General features: G+C 37.2%; 1 protein-coding gene across 3 annotated transcripts in view; it reads right to left on the minus strand.

Moving 5' to 3' along the window:
- LOC124114196 (transcription factor AP-2-beta-like) overlaps window positions 1-19,622 on the minus strand; it is a 60,617-nt gene that overhangs the window by 21,204 nt on the left and 19,791 nt on the right. The window contains exons 1-2 of one of the 3 annotated variants that reach the window (XM_046474790.2): window positions 2,726-3,131; window positions 1,707-2,177 (exon numbers count right to left, since the gene is read on the minus strand). In XM_046474790.2, the coding sequence (XP_046330746.1) occupies window positions 1,707-2,177; window positions 2,726-2,866 (612 nt within the window). In that variant the 5' untranslated portion in view covers window positions 2,867-3,131. Of the gene's footprint in view, window positions 1-1,706; window positions 2,178-2,725; window positions 3,132-19,622 lie in introns of those variants that run through there. The other 2 variants (XM_046474789.2, XM_046474791.2) reach the window with 2 other exon arrangements.

Raw genomic sequence — 19,622 nt, forward strand, 5'->3', positions numbered from 1 at the left:
AGAGCATCTGGGGATCTTTGCTAATTGCTTGGAGTCTTGCATTTCATTTACGTTATTTGTTTAGTTCTTGAAGCTTTGTTTTACACACGACTTAGTTTAATAAAACACGGTGTTCACACACAAATGATTAACACTGTTTTCTGATTTATTTTAATGTGGTTGCTTATTTCGATATTTTCTTGACAACAAATGTTTGCTTATTTGTATAGGATTTAAAAACCTAAATACTGCGTTCTTTGATAAATATTAAACTTTTTGCATAAAATCTATTCTGTTTCACGGATTGACCTTCATAAGTATCAAATAAAAAATAGACAATACATCATTATTACCATACTTATGGAACATTGTATTTTTTCCAACAAATTTCAAACATTTTACATTCTTTAAATCAAACAAATACCATCTCTTCACATACTCAAGTCTTGCTCTTGGAAACTTGATAATATAATTTTGAACATATTTTCCAGAATCCCACGATATGCGATATTATATTTCAGGGATACTTTACCTAGTAAATTACCCCCTTTTAATAAAAACCCTTACGTATAAAGGGTTCTTGTCAGTCTTTCAAGATGACAAGGGAGAATGCATGACAGCTTACTGGTTTCAATGGGGATCGCAGATTTTCGCGGCTTCCTCAATTTGCTGGGTGGCAACCTGAATGGTTTTCGTAATCACTAAAATCTATTTCTTCCCCTCTTTAGGAAAAACGAGTACTCGTCTCGAACGCTCTAAAAGCGAGGCCACGCATGGGCGATTATAGCGAGACCAAGTATGATCATGAGAAAGTTTAGTAAAACTCAGGAATGCGTGACATTAAAATGTGCCCGTGTTTTCTTAGTAAAGATGGTACGAACGAATGTAAACACAAGCTAGGTTAGTTTAGAAATCCCCAATCTGGCTTTGGATGGGATTGACCGTTTGACATGTTTTGCTAAGAAACAATGCGATATGCTCTATATTAAGATTGCTCCAGATTCCGTAAATGTCTTTTGAAAGTCGAAAGAAAAACATTTTACCTATCGCTATGAAAACATTGAATATATTTACTCGAACCACCGTAACTGAGTTTTAAGTGTTTAACTTAGCGGAGTATTTATTATTTATGATAATCGAGTATTCATGTTATTTCTAATATAGATTAGATGTTTTCAGGAATATGAAATGGGATTTAAGATTTGATATAAAATAAATGCTTGTTTCTGTTGCTGTTAAATTTTCTTTTCGTCAGTTGCAAATTTAATAAATTTTGCAGAATAAATTTTGTAAAGCACACACACTTGATTTGCGTCCCTGTTTGCTTTACTGTACAAATTTAAACAAATTGGTTCATGGATATTAAATCTGCAATAACACCAACAAAGTAAATATTACCAGGACTAGAAAAAAACACGTTCTTACCACATTCATACTTTAAAAAAGAAACTAATAAAAAAACCCAGGAACCTACCAAACATTTACTATAATAAAATACCCATAAAACAAAAAATACACTTATACCACATAGTGACAACATCTACAGACATAAATTCTCAATATGTAAAGGAAACCCAAAACAATAACATAATGTGATGCAACATAAAATGACAATAATTTCCATAATTCCATAAAAAGGGGAAAATACATAAAAATACTAAAATAATTGCTACACGAAAATAAATACATTTATTTGTTTAAAATAACACAAAATATGAAATTCTTACCGGAGTGCTGTCTTCGAGGGCTGGCAATCCTGTGTGTATATTTAACATGCCGGGGTCCTGATCCAACGTTAGCCCGTGGTGACCATGCATAAGGACATCAGGTCTTCGGACAGAGCCGTAGTCGGCCCGTCTTGTGTCATATGTTGGAAGTCCAGGGTGCATGGTATGGAGACCGTCGTCGCGATGTCGTAACACATTGCGCTCACTGTGAATTTGGTTGTAGGGGTGCTGGGGGGTTTGGTGGAAGGAGTTAAGATGAGCATGGGCGTACGGATCAACATTGGCATGATGGTGAAAGTCTACAGGCTGCTGGGGAGGGAGGTTATAGGGTGGGGGGAAATAAGGGGGTTGGAAATCTGTGGTAGGGGTGTGAGAGAGACGTGGTGCCGTTGACGAGAACGAACCCGACCCTCCGATCGAACTGACCAACTGTCCAAGACCCCCTTGACCCGACAAGTCGGGGCGGCGATCCTGAAATATAATATGAAAAAATAAACAGCGTGTACATATTATAAAATATATGACATGAGCATGCAAAATGACACCTTCTACTGACCTCAGCCCATCCACGCTCCTGGCGAAGCGTGGTTTAAAATTGGAACAAAATTCATGATAATCCAATATTTGCCTAAAAAACATTCTCGTCTGAGAGCAATATGGCTGCGTGCTGTATGTGAAAGCGCAGACGACAGAATGGGAGGCAGGTTTGGTTTGATGGTGGCGAGCTCAAGACAAAGTATGCCTGTGAGGCATCCACAAAACTGAAGGCCCGGTGAAGTCACTCACAACATCCGACAATACATACACTATAATAACCTACGTACAATTCCAGCGTCTGTCAAGCGGTCACCTATGCGTCTCATTCGCTACACCTGCCCCAAGCAATATTTTCCCATTCAAGCAAATTCTGAATGATGTGTATTCAGTTAACGGCTAAACTAGCATTACCATACAGCGGTTACAAATATGACGAAAATGGCTTTGACAATGAAATGATCAAAGAGTAATTTGCTAACCACCTCATGCTCCAAAAGACCGAACGCTGAAGGCATCTCGCTTCGTTTGTCAACGTAAGTTGGTGATAGACGGTCAAAAGCGCTGTGTTTCGAATCCGACAGGGATATACTGGTATCGTTTCCTAGTGTACTAAGATGGGACATCACTTAGAGTCCCGAGTCGAGCTCATTTGTCCCGTTTCCTAGTTGGTAGAATAAAGGGTAAATCCACACAACGACAAAATGGCCTTCAGATACCACTCCGGGTAGGCAGTCTTGACACTAGCAGACGACACTTTGGAAACGAATCCACGTTGCACTTCGGTAGTAAAGAGACTATTTTGGGCCTCAACAAGCCTAGAGGCAGTTCTGTAATAACAAACTACTGCCTGTAGCTCGGGATATTTGGGGCTTGGCCTTTAGTACAGTCCAGAAAGTGACGAATGACAGCAAGAGTTAGTGAACGCCTAAATACCCATGGCAGATGTGTCGTGCGATCTGATTGGCTAGACGTGACGAGCTTAACTCGCGGTTCGTGTTTTATCCCTTTAGCTCTGCCCCTTTCAACGGGGGTCCTTTGTAATCCCATCACACGAAAACGGGGGCGATTAGCACAGACCCTCAATTAGTTGAATAGAACCTATTGAAAACGTTATTTGCCTAAGAGCTTATGCTTTGTCAGCCTATGAGAGAGTAAGGTATTTTACAACCCTTGGTTGAGCGGTATGTCTAAGTCAATATGAATGACAGCAATCGAGGTTATACCTGCAAAGTACTTAAATAACCAAACTTAGCGACTTTTCACACGTTTGAAAAATACTCTGGACAATTATCAAACAATAACAATAAAACGCTGTGGATTTTATAGACAGCAGCGCTCGGTGTACTGGGCGTCCTTTTGTTTCTTTAATTTAATTTTATGTCAACAAAAAACAAGCTGCCAGTCCAAATAAATAATATTTACAAAGTGACAGTAATGTTGTTTGGTATTTGGCGTTTGAAACACCGATTCTGAAAGAAGGTTTACCTTAACCAAACCTTTGTCATAAATATCATTGAAATATATTTAAAAAAGTATGTATTTGTATTCTTTCAACCTATTACTATTCGAAACGAATAACTTAACATAAATCTAATCCTACTGTGATTGATTAACGTCAATCTAATAGTCGTACTGCTTGATAAATATCAATATTTTCAATAAAATATGTATGCATTTTTATACTAAAAATGTGTCATCTTATGATATCATAAATATATGTTGTTTTATATGTAATCTTTCTTATTTATATGAATAATAGAAGTTCTAAATAATATGCAATGAAATATTTTTTATCAGTTTTTGAAGAAAAAGAAACAAAAACAATAGTATCATCTCAAGTTCGATCAGTGACATATTCAAAAAACATTTCATTTTGACCGACAATTCTGAGTAATATTTCAATGTGACATTTGAAGTTGTTCAATATTCTTGTCATAAATTTATGTCATGTTTATTTCATAAAATGCAGACACCAGTTCAGGGATTGTCGAGGCTGATTTCATATCAACACCATCTATGTATTGACACGAAATATGTACCTGTTGCCCTAAACAACACGTTCACACCTTGTTTGACTCATTTAGGCATAATTTTTCCGGAGTGGTTACGGTTTGATTCGCATAGGTAATGATAAATATCCCAGCCAGGCGTGATGCGACAGACTGTACGTAAAGCACGGCTGCCTCCTGTAAGTTGTCTTTAGAAAACTGACAACGCATAACACTTGCCATATGCCCTTTAGCAGAATGTTACCTATCGCACCCCTTAAGGCACTACGTGAACCCAAACATGACAATTTAACGGGATCTTATTAATTGCATTTCAGACTTACAATAACAGAGAGAAATAATCAATATTGAATATTTACATAGTATTTGAACTATGGGCATGAACGGTGTGCTGACCTCAAAATCGACAAGTGTATATTTCAAGTAATTGACATCATTTACATTTCACGCATCAGCATATGTTTAAATTACACGGTTTTTAAGCTGGGATGTGTTTGTGTCGTAAAGTTTATTATATTCTATCATTTGATTTCGTCATTTCTTGACAGACAGTCTTGTCTCTCTCTTGACTTATGCATCTCATGCAATCAACACTGCTTGACTGCTCGTCACTCATATATTTCACGAAAGTATGTAAGTTATACATATTCTGATGTGCTTGTATCTGAGGTTGTAGTGTTAGATTGACAGGTCATACATCTGTACAAAGACATAGATCACGAATCATCAGTCAGTTGTACATAGCATAGCCATAAATACAACGACAGACAGTCTGCAGATATACACGCAAAACGTGGATGAATATTAAGATCCGTGTGTTTATCGAGTTACCTAACCTGTGTACGCTTGCATCTGAATTTAAGACCATAGTGTGACATGGTTATCTTAAAAGAGAGGCAAATACATGTTTATACCCTTCATCCATCCATCCATCCATCCATCCATCCATCCACCCACTCAACCAAATCCATCCAGTCTCCCAACTCCATCCATCGCATTTCCATCCATGTTTGCTACCCACTTTTGAACATGAACATTATATGTTCTTATAAATGAAAGTAGCTAAACAGTTTTCATACCTATTTGACATAGTACATATGTTGTCTATTTTTACCCCAAATATCATCAGTCTGTTTACACACCCTAGCATTAAGAAACTCGGTCACTGATTTCCAACGTAGGCTATTCGTAACTTTCACATATTTACGAGCAGTTGAGAGACTTAAGTGTGTTTCAAGAACTTGAAAGATGTGGAGATTGGGGTGAACGAATCCTAAGCGAACTGCACTCTGTTCGCTGTTCAAGCCGATAGTATTATCTGGTTCGCACTTTACTGTTCCTTGTGAATCCTATACAAAAGATCATTGTCATGAGCGACCGGAAGTTGCTCCAAGGTCAAGCTGGTACCACCACGTGGTGATATTTATCTAGTTATTCAACAGAATACATAATGTTTACATTGTCATATACATAAACACGTGCTTCTGATAGGTGAAAACCACGTTGCGTCGTAGAATATCTTTACAAATTCGTATCGATTTTCTGTATTTGTTCAATGCAAGATGGCAAGAATACAGGAGAGGGTGTACCTGGCGTACACTAGTTACAGTTGCTATATTGATTGGAATATATTTTGAAAAGAAAACGAATTAAGATTAACCCGAATTGAAAAAAGGCTTTGTTTTACCTGACTTGGCCTTACAGAATTATTGATAGCAACCAATCTATTAGCATACATTCAAATTTACAATACAGAGGTCGTCAAACGGTAGGGTTTGTTGTTTGAGATGTTGATTTGGCTTCAAAGGTGTACTTTTTACAAAAAACCGTATAATTATTTCTTATCTAAGGTTCCTTTTTTGTTTGTTTGAAATACCCCAAAATAACAAATTCTTCCAAAATAAAGGAGTAGTTATGAATGTGTAAGAAAATAGCACCTTATTTTCCAAACGAAGACTAATTTGATGTTTAAGGAGATCAAACGATTTGTCGCCAAATTAAATAAATGTTATGCGTAGATTTAAGCAGCGTTTAAAAGATATAACACTGGCGTTGCACCACCTATAATATGTCCCCCGCGAATTCCTCAAAGACGACGGGGTCTATTAAGGAGGATACACACCGTGAACCAACGTGGGGGTGGTTTCCCCACTGTGCTCCGTGTATAATCTTACACCCTCCCCACTCTTCACCCCCCCCAGCGCCGTACTCTCCGAGCCTCTGTAAATAATTCATAGCTGGAGGGCCATCTTGACCGTTTGCAAGATGACCCGAGAAGATGGTAGATATAAGCAATAATTCCCGCCGCCGTCACGGTGTGTGGACGAGGCGTGTACAGTGTGTGTACTTGGCCAGGAAAGGCCATGTAAATGTGTATGTTGTGTAACGTTAGGCGTACATCACTTGTCATGGTGTTGCGTCAACGTGGTGTGAATAGATCACAGTGCTAATGTCCCGTGGTAATGAGATACATTAATGTTATCGGAGTGTCCATACGTGCTGGTTATCCGTTTATTTGATACGTACATGAAATCAACATGGATGTGATGTTAACACTCCCCTTTATGTAACGACTACATAATGATTCGGATATAATGCACGACAATATTACATTTACTTTGCGAATAAAGCACGCCAGCGTTTGATATATACATAGACACAGTATTCCTTTCAATGCTTGGTGAATAGGAGAGAACATAATAAATTACAATCAAGAAATGTATGCGAACCTGACACATATGAAATAAACATGGATGTTAAAATTCCCTCGGTGTTTGGGACGGCTATGAAATATACATGACTGAAATATACAAGGGCGTATCGTAATGTCACCGTGTGTACGACTGGGAATATAAAGAACACATGAAGTAAAATCATATAAGATGAAATGTACAAGGGTGTCATGTCCGCGTTGCACACAGACGGATATAGCTTACGTGCATGCATGACACAGGACTATAGTGTGTGTTTTCGTGGAAATTTCCATGAGTTAATCTTCATATATCTTATAGACAAGGAAGTGTGCAGTAAAACTATGATGTATGTTAGAAACACGATACATTTCAAATGCACAAGTTAAAGCGTTTCTACTCCAGTCATTCACTGTGTTCTGTATAATGCATTTCTAAAATTCTCGTGGCTGTCTTAATTATCAGATCAATTCATTGTGTAGTTTTAGATCTATCAGTTAAACTTTGTTTAACTTATATTTTTAATGCCAGTTGTGTTAGGTGATAAACTGCCAATCTACATAGAGTTATCTAAATGAATAACAAACGCATTGTAATATTTTGTATACATCACTGTAATACTTATTAGTTTCATTACATCGAACAGTTTGAAATTCACAAAAGCTTAATCTCGTTCAAACTAAATTTGATGTCGTTATCATGATTACATTTATTTCAATACATTGGATTTTATGTAATTTACAGGATAAAACCGCAGCCATTTGACCCAAACATTCAAAGAAAATATATTCAACAAAATAAATGTATTTCGATGAATGAACTCTTTTTTTCTGCATTAGTTGGTATTCTGCCATTTGACATAGTCAGTGCTCTGTCAATCCCTTGGTTTTTATTGTCCATAATTGACGTTAAAGAGGTCTAATGTCCATGTATTGACCAAATGTGTAAACAAGAGGAGGGGGATAGAGCAATAAAACTGACATCGGCGCCCAACGTACTAATCAAGGCGGCCAATAAACCCATCTTACAGAGATGTGTCCCCAAATACCCTTCATTGTTGACTAAAAGCCTGTATAATGTTTGTCTAGTGGTAGGACTAAATGTACTTGATAATGGTTGGTTTAAATTGGTCAATTTACTCGTTCTTTTTATGGTGAACCAAACACGGACTACGTGTTTCTGTTTGAATTGAAATACGTGAAGTATGAAATAAGTTACTTCCAACGGATGTGGGAATATTTCAAAAGTAACATTTGCTGTAAATTCCAAACAAAAATGTCTGAGAATGTGTAACTGAAACGAAATCTAAATTCGGAGTTAAGAAAAAAAATCATCCGGACCAACTGCAATAAATCGCTAGACTATTTATCAAGCTTAATCAATGTCATCTGTCAGTAGGATCCGTGTTTATGTTGTATTTGCTTTGGGAGGTCCCGGCACGAGTATTTTGAGTTTCTTCTAGCTCGCCATCATTCTTCAGCCGGAGACATGTCGTCCCCGACGTTGCTCCGAGTTCCCTTAAGGTCTCCCGAAGTAATCCGATAGTCTCCCGAGCGCCGATCGTGTTTTCCTACTGTTAACTAGAAAGATGACGTGCTTTGTTACGAAATCTCATTGATAATTCGCAATCGTCGGTGGCCAGTGCCAACTGTCCCCACTCGTTGTTTGTCCAGCCAAATGACCGTGTCTTCTGGTCAGACACTGGACGTAAGGGTCCCACTCAGACTGACCAACAAGCATGAAAATTAGGCGACACGTCCATTGTCCAGTCAAATGACCATCGCTGTATTTTGTCCTTTATTTGATTAAAGCAATTGAGAAGGAATGTTGGTTCGTCTTCTGCCAAAACAGACCATTGTTTTTGGATGCAACCACGCGTGAGTGATATACCCATCCTGCAGGGCCAATAATTGCATGAGATCTGGACCTATTAAACTTTCTTTCAGAATCGCTCATGGGGAGAAACCGGATGGTCTTGGGGACATTACAGGTACTCGGGTGTTAATATACCCGGCTCAGAGTTGCATTATAGAACACTCCCGTCACAAGTTGTCAGTTTTAACAACGGCAATGCTTGACAGGTTTCAGATCTGGAACTCATCGCACAAATGATTCCATTTTCGCTTGACCCTGTCAAAAGTCCTATCCTAAATTCTCAACACCACCATCATGCCAAAGAAATGTTAATTCCCCTACGTGGCGCCACCATCTTGATCCGGAATATCAACATTTAGATTCGATTCTTTCCGGTAGTCGCTTCTGACCTCCACAGCGCCGATTCTATGAAAAAAGTGGGAAATATTTTCTTTAAGGCTTAGCCAGGGCGACCGTTTCGTTCCATTCTTGTTTACCTATTAATTAACGTTACTTGAATCGACTCGGGGACAGGCAGTTGAGGTTGTGTTGAAAGTAAATTGGAAAGTATCGTCTCAATGGGGAACGGGCACCTGATCAAGTTATGCAATCGCGCTAATCCGATCCTCCATACCCACAGGCTTATTGATGAGGGTGTAAACAGAAAGCGTGGTATCGGATGCGTTTTATAACGCCTCCTGCAAGGTTTAAGTCTTTGTTGATTAAAAACACCCCCCGTCCATCTTTAGTACAGAAGCATGCCGGATTATTTTCATTATGCTTTTAGTCCCGGGTCTGGCTGTTCCATTTCCTAAATGACCACTGCATCGCCCGAGACTATTGTAAGGTTATCACTGCATAGGACTCTTTAGTGTTAGCTAATGTGTTTCTTCTCCTTGAAAATAACGCTAATTTAAAAGAAGGTAAAGTTTAAATTTTCTCAATTTCACAAAACCCACTTCGCTTCTATATGTCACATAAAAGGCATAAAATTACTTTCCCTCTCTCTTCAAACTCAATTTATATTCGTCCCGGGGCAGTTGCACAGGGTGTACGAGGACCCTTAGTGTAAATACTTGCATTACCCCTAGAGGAGTCGATCTCGACCCTCATTGGAAGGGTGGGAGAGGAGAGGGGTAAACTCGGGCTGGGGTACCTCCTCTCGTCTATATTAACATGTCTCGTGTTCTCAATGATATCAACACCATCCAAGGAATCTGCAGTGGCTGGAAGCCATAATCAGAAGGGTTTTGCCGTGTCAAGAGGAACACGCATGAAGGTTGTTTGGGAGGGGTAAGGATTAACAGCTGTGATGGGTATAGTATTAGGGGGAGGGTCCAGCCTGTCCCCCCAGGATCACCTACTTCATCCAGGCGGACGGAGAGGGGGGTAAACTGTCCCCCAAGGGCGAGCCTTCTTTCAAACTAGAGCTGGACTATTACTTTTGTTGTTTTACAAATAAGCTAGGTTGGCTGTTGAAGTGGTCGTTTTGCAATTAAGCTGCTGCTTCTAATTATGATGTTGACATTAACTGCACACAATTGAACACCATGGCCTATATTTGCCGTACAAGCGCCCTCAGCCACTGATAATAATGCATTTCAACTCGCAGTAGATGAGCAGTTAATTGACTCAAGCAGGGAAGAGAACCGTATCAGAACAAATACTGATATGTCAGACGTGGACTAAACGCCTGTCCATTGCATGATAAACAAGCTTTGCTGTACAAATATGCACTAAGGCTTGGTGTTTGTTGTAATGTTTACGCTAGACCACACTATTGATGGCTAATTGTTTTGGTATGAGCGTGCCACGTTGCATAACGTATACAGTAGAACCAAATAGTGAAATAGTCTTCAAACCCAAAACTAGTATTAAAACCTTAATTTTGTTATGAGTTTTTGCACATAAACTGTTATCAAAAATAGATCTAAGCAAAATCTTACTCATATTAATTTCATTTTTATAAATGAAGTTCATGTCATTATCAAATTATATTTGTTATAAAGTTATACCGTTTGCTTTTCCTGTGAATGCAAGAATACAATTTATTTAGATGGTTCCGTACTGACATAATGATTTAATTGGATTACTTGAAAGATTGATTATCACGTTATGGTTACTATTTATATGGCATATATAATATTTATTCGATAAACATTTGAATAAATATCCAGCTATAATATAGTGTCCAAATTCTATTATACGTGTACGGCACGAGTAGTCACGATTGCACATACCTAATATTTCACAGCTTTGACTGAAACGTTTATTGTTCTAAGTAGATATAGATTTATATTACTAACCGATGTCAACATACGTATATGTTGTAAAACAACACACATTTACTATCTATTCCTTGAGACACATTCACAGGTGATGCTTTGCTTAAGCATTTGCAACAAGGTAGTCCAAAAAACAATTAAATACGAACATGTTATTTCTAGAACGGAAAACTATTTTCATTTATTCGATCTTGGATATAGCGATGGGTATGTTTGATGATGACATTGAACCATTATCGAGAAGATCCGATCAGTAGCAAATGTATTCGTATTCCTAGAAACTCACGATTGACAAAAAATATCGATTGTAAACAAAGCATTGAAAGGGACATAAACTCGCCATACTGGAAGCCTACAACGCACTGAAAGCTCAAGCGATATCGACAAGGGTTGTCGGCAGATCAAAGGGAAGCAACGCCCGTGAATCTCGTTTTGAAAGGTATCCCACTGCACGTGACAAATTATAATCGATAACTCATGATCTTTCTCTCAGCGGTCCTCAATACGACAGCCAGAGATCCCGAGTGCAGTCAAATATGACGGACTATTTGTTTCAATATTCATACGCCCTGCCTCAATCGAATCGTGTTATGCGTTTCAAACGGCAAAGCAATTGAATACTGATATTATTTGTTGAGAGTATGAGTGATTCTTTAAAAAAATAGTGTTATTGTTTGAACTGGACAAACGCAGGGCCACGGAGTATAGGTATGCTAAATATAGACGTGTTTTATTTGCATTTTCTCGTTGAAGTATTTACAATAAACATTCCTAACGATTTACTGCGAATTTCTGTTTTTGGTATATATATATATATCAAAATATGAATGCAGTTTCAAAACACATCTTCATACAATTCGTTTCATAACAGAAAAGTTTATTCTCGTGACGTTGTCAAGATTCAAATGATTTCATGTTTAAACTTGTGCACTTGTGCATGTAATGTTTTTGACACTACATTACCAACAAAATCATATGTTTGTCTTCAGATTTTCAATAGAACATGCGATAATTTTCATATTAAAAGGATTATATTTCTATAAAACTATGCAAGATTGAGTTTGAACATTCCATAACCGCATGATGAAGTGAGATAAAATCTATTTACTTTATAAACTTTATGTTTTGTCCAAACAAAATGTTTTCATTTCTTCAATCCATTCAAACTCAATTACCACGCTGACAACACATTTGCCAAATATTTACAACGGTTCCTATCGTTTTGAAATTGAAATCGAATTAAAGCCAACATATTACACTGAACCATTTTCAATAATAACACAATGAATTGCTATAAACTACAAAGGGTATAGAGTGGATCACCAAGTCACTTCATCCACCGTCAGAAATGACTCGACTTACCCCAGGGTCACGTGAATGTCAATCAAAATGATTGATGGCTGTCGCTCCTCCTATCAATAACACATGAGGTTGATGTAGACGCGCTTCTCAAAGACTGGAGTAAAGTCGTAAACATGAACAAAACAAAACAAGGACATTTCGGATGGGACGAAAAAAGCGTTCATTTCGTATGTATAAATTTTCGTAAATAGACATTAAAAGAAGGACATTATTTGACAGAAATGAGAAACACTTTGCGTCACGTTCGTGTGAAATGTCACACCGTTGATATATTACTTTGAAATATTTGGGAGTGGGTGAAGAAATATACCACCAGGAAGTAGATTGTAATCTTGTAGGTTTTGATAGAAATATCGTCAAATAAATATTGACAGATAGTGGCAACCGTTTGTACATCAACATGAACACTATCACAAAGTCAAATGCAACGGTATAACATATCCTTTAAACCAGAAATATATCCCTTGCTATATATCGTTACAAATACAACAAAACTATTCGGATTTATAACAAAAGGGAGAAGAATTATTTTGCTGAATATATCTCTCAATATGGAACAAGACAATGAAAACAACATATTGTCTCTTAATTAATCCACGTTATCTTGATAACGCAGTGATACAATGCATCTCCAGCTCTAATGCACTTCTTCCGCAATATTTGTGTAGCTTTCTGATCCCGAAAACAAAATCAGCCGTCATGACTCATGAAAAAAACATCAAACTTTAAAGAATACTTGTCACTATAAAATGTCAAAGAAAATTCTCTGCTCTGTAAATTGAGCCAGGGACATTAAAAGTTTCGTATAATGACGTCATTACCAAAGATCCATCATGGCTGTTCTATGTCCTTTGATCTTTGCGGCTGTAACGTTTTCAGGAAAAAAAATATGCCACAGTGTAAGGCCTCTTTGATTTCTTTCCACATCTGTGTACCCCCCCCCCCCTTCTGGTATTTGAATGTAACGCGCCCCAGTTGAAATTTATGATATATTGGCCAAACGTATATTGAGCAGAGCCGATGTGTTTGTTTTAGCGAACCCCCAATGAGCACATCTTAAATCGATCGAGGGACTGTGTTTTTCTCTGGTAAAATATACCATCCACGCAACCTGATTTATATGTTTTTGTCGGATGTTTGAAGGGTGTAATGTGTAAATGACAAAAGAAATGATTGATGGAGCGTAATAGATCAGACTTCGGGCGAATGTGTCATGACCTATGTAGGTATCAGCTTAGAGAACCCCTCTTTCCCTTTGTGTGACTGGGTTTAAAACAACAGCTAAATATGTCGATATTTTATTAGCAACTTAAGGTTCACTCCAGTTGACGTGTAAAATCAAATTTGATAGTAATTCCACGTCTGAAATATTTAAGGAATTTGGAGGGACTTCATTTGAAAATATCAAATGTCACACTTTAGACATGCCATACAAAGACCTTAAATAAAAAACCCTCACATTTATTCGAGCTCTTACTGTAATGAGTTATCGCCCTATCATGCTGTGAGGGGAATATGTACTGAACAATGTATAACTTACCGTTTGGTAGAATAAAACTGTTTTCAATTATAACAAAAATGAAAAAAATACAAGCATAGAAATTTGTATGGTTTCAGAAACATTTGAAATAAATAACATTAATTATAAGACTTTTTTATATCTAAAATAAACAACAGTGCGTTGTAGGAAAGTATTAAAACAATAATACTTGTATACAATCTTTTATTATATTTATCAGAACGATCAATATATAACACAAATACTATTTTACGGATATATTTCAATAACGATAACAGCATAAGTGTACGAAGCGAGACAGATTTGTAAGTCCACTTGATTACAGAATACATAAATGATCAAAATAATCTTTTAAAAGATGAACAATACATTATGTCAACAATAATTTGCATTGTTAGAAATAAAGGTTCTCGATATGAATGAATTACACCGCAGCCCCTTATCGTGCCTTCGTTCAGCAAGCAAAACCTGCCCAAGGCTCCATTCGCACTTTAGGGGCGGAGTCACTATGCCCCGCCCCTCATTACATATACATGAACCGGATCTCACGCTACCCACAATACAAAGGGAGACAACTCTTGTTTAAACAGCGTCTCTCCAATAGGCATATAGGATTTAGCTTGGAGCGAAAGGGTTTGTTTGAAGATCGAGCCGTGACTTGAGATTGGTTTTTGTTTGCAATTGGAAATTGAAACAGTGAAATGGGAAAAAGATTCAGGCGGAGTACTGACCGAAATTGTATGTTTGAAATGAATAAATATGATCGGCATTAATTCACAGGAAACAATTGATTTAGACGTTTAAGAAGACAGTCGTCTCTGGTCGCCAAGTCAATTCTTTCCAGTACAAATTTCTGACGGCAATAAAAAGCTGAGCGCTCACTGAATCACCAAGCTAACGTGAATATTTAGGTGACTTGTTAATTATTTTAAGGGAATGATCTTATCGTTCTTTGGTCTTTAGGATTTTAGTTCCAAGTGAATTAGAGACATTCATCAGCATCTCAATATTGAATTACTAAAACATGCAGTTAGGTTTGGTACTGGAGTTACAAGAATAGAAGAGATGGGATTGAAGATAAGAACATTTCCATTTGAACACAAAGCACATGTATCATAACACACGCGAATAAAAGCGCCTAAACCTCTTCCATATTCATAAGAAATCTCCGCTAAAAACAGAGTCGATTGTACGATTCAGAATATATCATGAGCATGTGTTAATGAATCACTATCAAATTGTTCGCGGAAAGGATAGCGTATCCTGCGCCACCACTAGCATCCGAAGAAAACCCGAAGGGAACTTTGAAAGAAAGTTAAATTTAAACTAATGTAAATGAGAAAAACAATACAGGATGTGAAACTGGCTTTACTTCCACGCAAACGTGAATAACAACGAATACGTTCCAGTTGTTCTTTTCAAAATCATGCAAGTATTACTTCAGTGTCTCACGAGGTTGTTTTCTCTCATGTTATCAGGCGCTACCTTGGGTGCAGACTTTCCGATATTCAAGCGCTTTGCAAGCCTCTAAAATGACATTGCACAAAGTCGAACTTAATTGTACTTCAGATTCCAAGCCGCACAACGCCGACATTTTGTTATTAAAAACTTTTAAAATGAAAACGTCTTTACATTATTGACACATGTACTTTAAATTATACTTATTTCGTCTGATTTAGGAAATGCTTCCCTCATACAATCAGTTCTTTTAGACACGTTTAAATTCACAACATAGAATTATAAAATTGAAAGATATGAATATCTAAAAAGTAGCATTATCAATACACATTTTTTTACTTTGGCATATCCCAATTATTTGTGATATGATCAATCAAATGTTTTATTGGCTTCGCTCTTAAATGTAGTTGCAAACATACATATATTGAAAGTTTCAATTTATAGAAAAAGCAATTCACAGAATAATATGATATTTATTGTTTGTTGTATAAGGCCAAAAGACCTGAATCATGTTTATGTTCCTTAAATATATCTGTGCTGCATTATATGTGAAGATTTTTCTTACAATCCTAAAAAATCATCGCAATGTTATCTATTTAACAATGTTAAAACACTTAATTCTAAAATTAATCCTTCACTCAAAACCCCTTTAAAAAACCCAAACAAAACCAAACTATATTTTTCATATTTGTTCTCTCAATAAAATCCTCATCACAAAGCTTCTTTTTTTTTAACAAAACGAAATACGTGTTAAAAACATTGTTTATAACACTGTTGATAGATAGTTTTGTAAATGTTTTATCAATATTTGCGTCTTTTTTCTAGGTAGGGAAGCCTATGATATGCTGGCGAGAAAACGAGGCATGATAGATCAGCATGCCCGGGATATGCCGGGGATATGCCCGGGGCCTTCCCTCTTTGTGACAGATTGTGTGTAATTAAACCCCAGACCAATCAGCGCGCCATTGACGATGAGCGACCATCCAACAGCCAGTTTGCCTTGCTTGAGTTGCCGAAAAAACTGCCAGGAATCGTTATCCAATTATCTTGGAGAACAAACTTCATGTGAGGGTTCCAAGATTTCTTTTGAAGACTTTCTTTGTGGAACCGTCCCGCCCGCTCTTGGAATCTGGAAGTGGGGCGAGGACTCAATACACAGGACAATTCCACAACGGAGTGGATGCCACATAACTCTCCAAGAGTAAAATTAGATAATGCCCAAATTGAATGAACTACTTTGGTCAGTGTAAACACGTCCGTCGCATCTTTAACCATCACGGCGGCACCAGACTGCCCTCGACATTCAAATCAGTGGACATTTCATGAAATCGATGATGATGAATTATACGATTTTTATTTGATTGATTGCTATCAACATGGGTAGGGCAGGGTTCCGTATTTTTATCTCAATTTAAAACGATTATTGTAATATTAAAGGACACGCTAATCTCGATGGATTAAACCGGACCAGATTCTCGTTTGATCTTGCAGGTTGGATGACAATACGGTATCACTCACATGCAAGTTGTTCGTTAGATGTAAACTTACTAATGTAATAAAGATAGGAATCTATATAGGGTACTTTTACATGTCAACACAGATTACTCCATCCAGGCATATTGATGCATTATGCTTTTAAGTAATTATTATGATCGCTGATGGAAATATTTATACCAGAGTGCAATTATTGGTAAATGTTCGCTTCACCTATATGATTCCAGGAGCGCAATGGCGTTCAATCGCTTCAGAAGCCACGCCAAATATTCCGTGAAATTACGCCTCACAACATTCGCGCCATCGTTTCTTGTCGCGTTAGGCCTGTATTACACGAGTACTGAATCGTTGTGATAGTTCTTAATTCAAGTGTAAATAATATACTTTCTCATGTGAACATTTCTATTTCCTCTGCGCTTGTTGGAGGAAGGAAACAAGGGAATGAGGTAAACATGCGGGAATTGACAGGGAGGTTGTTTTTGCTACAGATATAAAGGTCAGATATATATTCCTGGCTTGCAAACACATTTTATAGTAATACGTGTAGAATGTTAGGCATTTTATGAATGTACATACACACAGACACATGCACGACAATCTGTATTATAATGTACGAATTTAACACTGACGCAAGCCAAAGTGTGCATTTTAACATATAGTATAGATAAGAATATTAATGCAGACATGATGCATATAATCTGATACATGCGATGAAATTCATTAGAACTTTCAATGCACGAGCCACAGATTCCGAATCAATTACAACAGCGACATGCTTTACTAAAATACGAACATTTCAGCGTTGTTTTTATCAAATCAACATTTCGCACCCGGAACTCTTTATTCCGTCGTTTGTACATAAATATTAAATTTATTTTATTTATTCATGTCTTGTAGAAAGAAATCAGCAGGCAGTGGGGAACAGATGTTATAAATCTAACAACAAATAATTTGAATCCAGCAGTTACAGTATATCTCCGTTTTCTCTCCCTGTCAACCCCTATCGACTGCATGTTTATAAAATGTTTCGATACCTGTGCACGATTGTTCAAAGTAGATTGTCCATAGGGGTTCGTACCATGTGTTCATATCATTTCTGCCTGTGGTTCAACGCTTGTGCATTTACATCCCAAAGTGTGATATTTATTAGGTATTCACAAATTCCACAATCAAGGATGCAGTAGGAACAATGTCATTGTACATTACAATTTCCTTACATGAAACAACCCAACAAACAGAAACGATTTATTCCTCTTGTGTTCAACCGGGTGTATCGTTTTAAGCGGCTTTTAACTGCCAATGTCGTTGAATTTTATTAAGGCCAGCTTTTGCGCGACATATTTGTTTATATAAAATCAATAGTACAGAAGTAATGTGAGTTAGTGTAGCATTCGAGAGAAGATATATCAGTTTGTCGAACATATGCCATTGCCGGGGGCTAGACACAGCATTATATGATGATAAAGGCAAACAGCGAGATTGCATTTTAAGCCAATTAAATGAACTAACGATATGTACTGATTTGGAATATGAATGCGAGATTTGATAAAATGGTTTTGTCTTAAATAATAATTTAGTCTCTATCATGCAATAAAGAATAAATGGTATAACTTTTAATTATGTCTAAACATTTTGTGATTAAATTTGTTTGTTTATCTACCGGTTATCGTCCAGCAGATTAATATCACAAACTTCGGTTTTTGCTATTGTAGCACTAGATTGTTCAGTTATTACTTTCTGTATTCATTTATTAAGGAATGTTCATGTATATTATGTCGAAATATCGTAATAGATGTTTAATATGTGGCTTTTCTTGGTTGAACGAAACGACATGCAACAACCCGATTCAACAAGTAAAATGTAATGTTTTGAATACATTTTATTGATTTCTTTTAGTTAGGTTGTAATTTTAGAAATAGCTCACAAAGCATCCTGTAAACAGATGTCTGTGACATTAAAAAATGAAACCATGAGAAAATTAATACCAATGTACAATATCTCGTTCATAGTTGGAAATACTGCGTGGTCCGATTCGGTCATTAGGAGATAAATAAGCGTATAAACGATATGATTGTCCAAATATTAACTCCCCATGTCCTTTATGTGGGGTTGTCTGTCTTGGGGGCACAACTGATTCCTGCTAAGAGTTTTCAAAAGACGATTCTCACAATCTCTTGGGGGTAGCCTTTATCACTATAGACAGATTATCCGCCATACTTTAATGAGGGGAAGAGACACTGCCAAAATTAACAAAATATAAAATGTGGATTGGACTCCAACAACGAAATCAGACCGCATAATCATCCCCAGTTCGACCACAATGGCATTCCGTATTAAACACCCGCAAGTTTCGTGTGCTGAACAGTCGCCGACTGATATGAAGGAAAAGAAACGATGGGCATCCCTCCGAGGGCTAAAGCATATTGGCTGACCCAAGAGTGCTAAAAATGACACCCAGGACAAATTAACAAAGTCACACGACGCTCGTGATATTCGTCCTGAGGGAGTTAGGTTTTGACGTACAAAGTTGACAGGTTAGCAGTTTCTTTTTCGGAGATGCTAATCCCCTAATGACTTCTGTCCTATGGTCTTTTTTCTCTGACAGGAATCATATAGCCTGAATCCAATATTAAATTAACTTCATATAGCAAAGCAGATCTCATTAACGCCAGTTCGCTCTCATTATTTCTAGCAATGGATATTATAAC

Source organism: Haliotis rufescens, unplaced genomic scaffold (assembly GCF_023055435.1).
Source record: "Haliotis rufescens isolate VD_foot unplaced genomic scaffold, xgHalRufe1.0.p SCAF_2, whole genome shotgun sequence".
Lineage (NCBI taxonomy): Eukaryota > Metazoa > Mollusca > Gastropoda > Lepetellida > Haliotidae > Haliotis > Haliotis rufescens.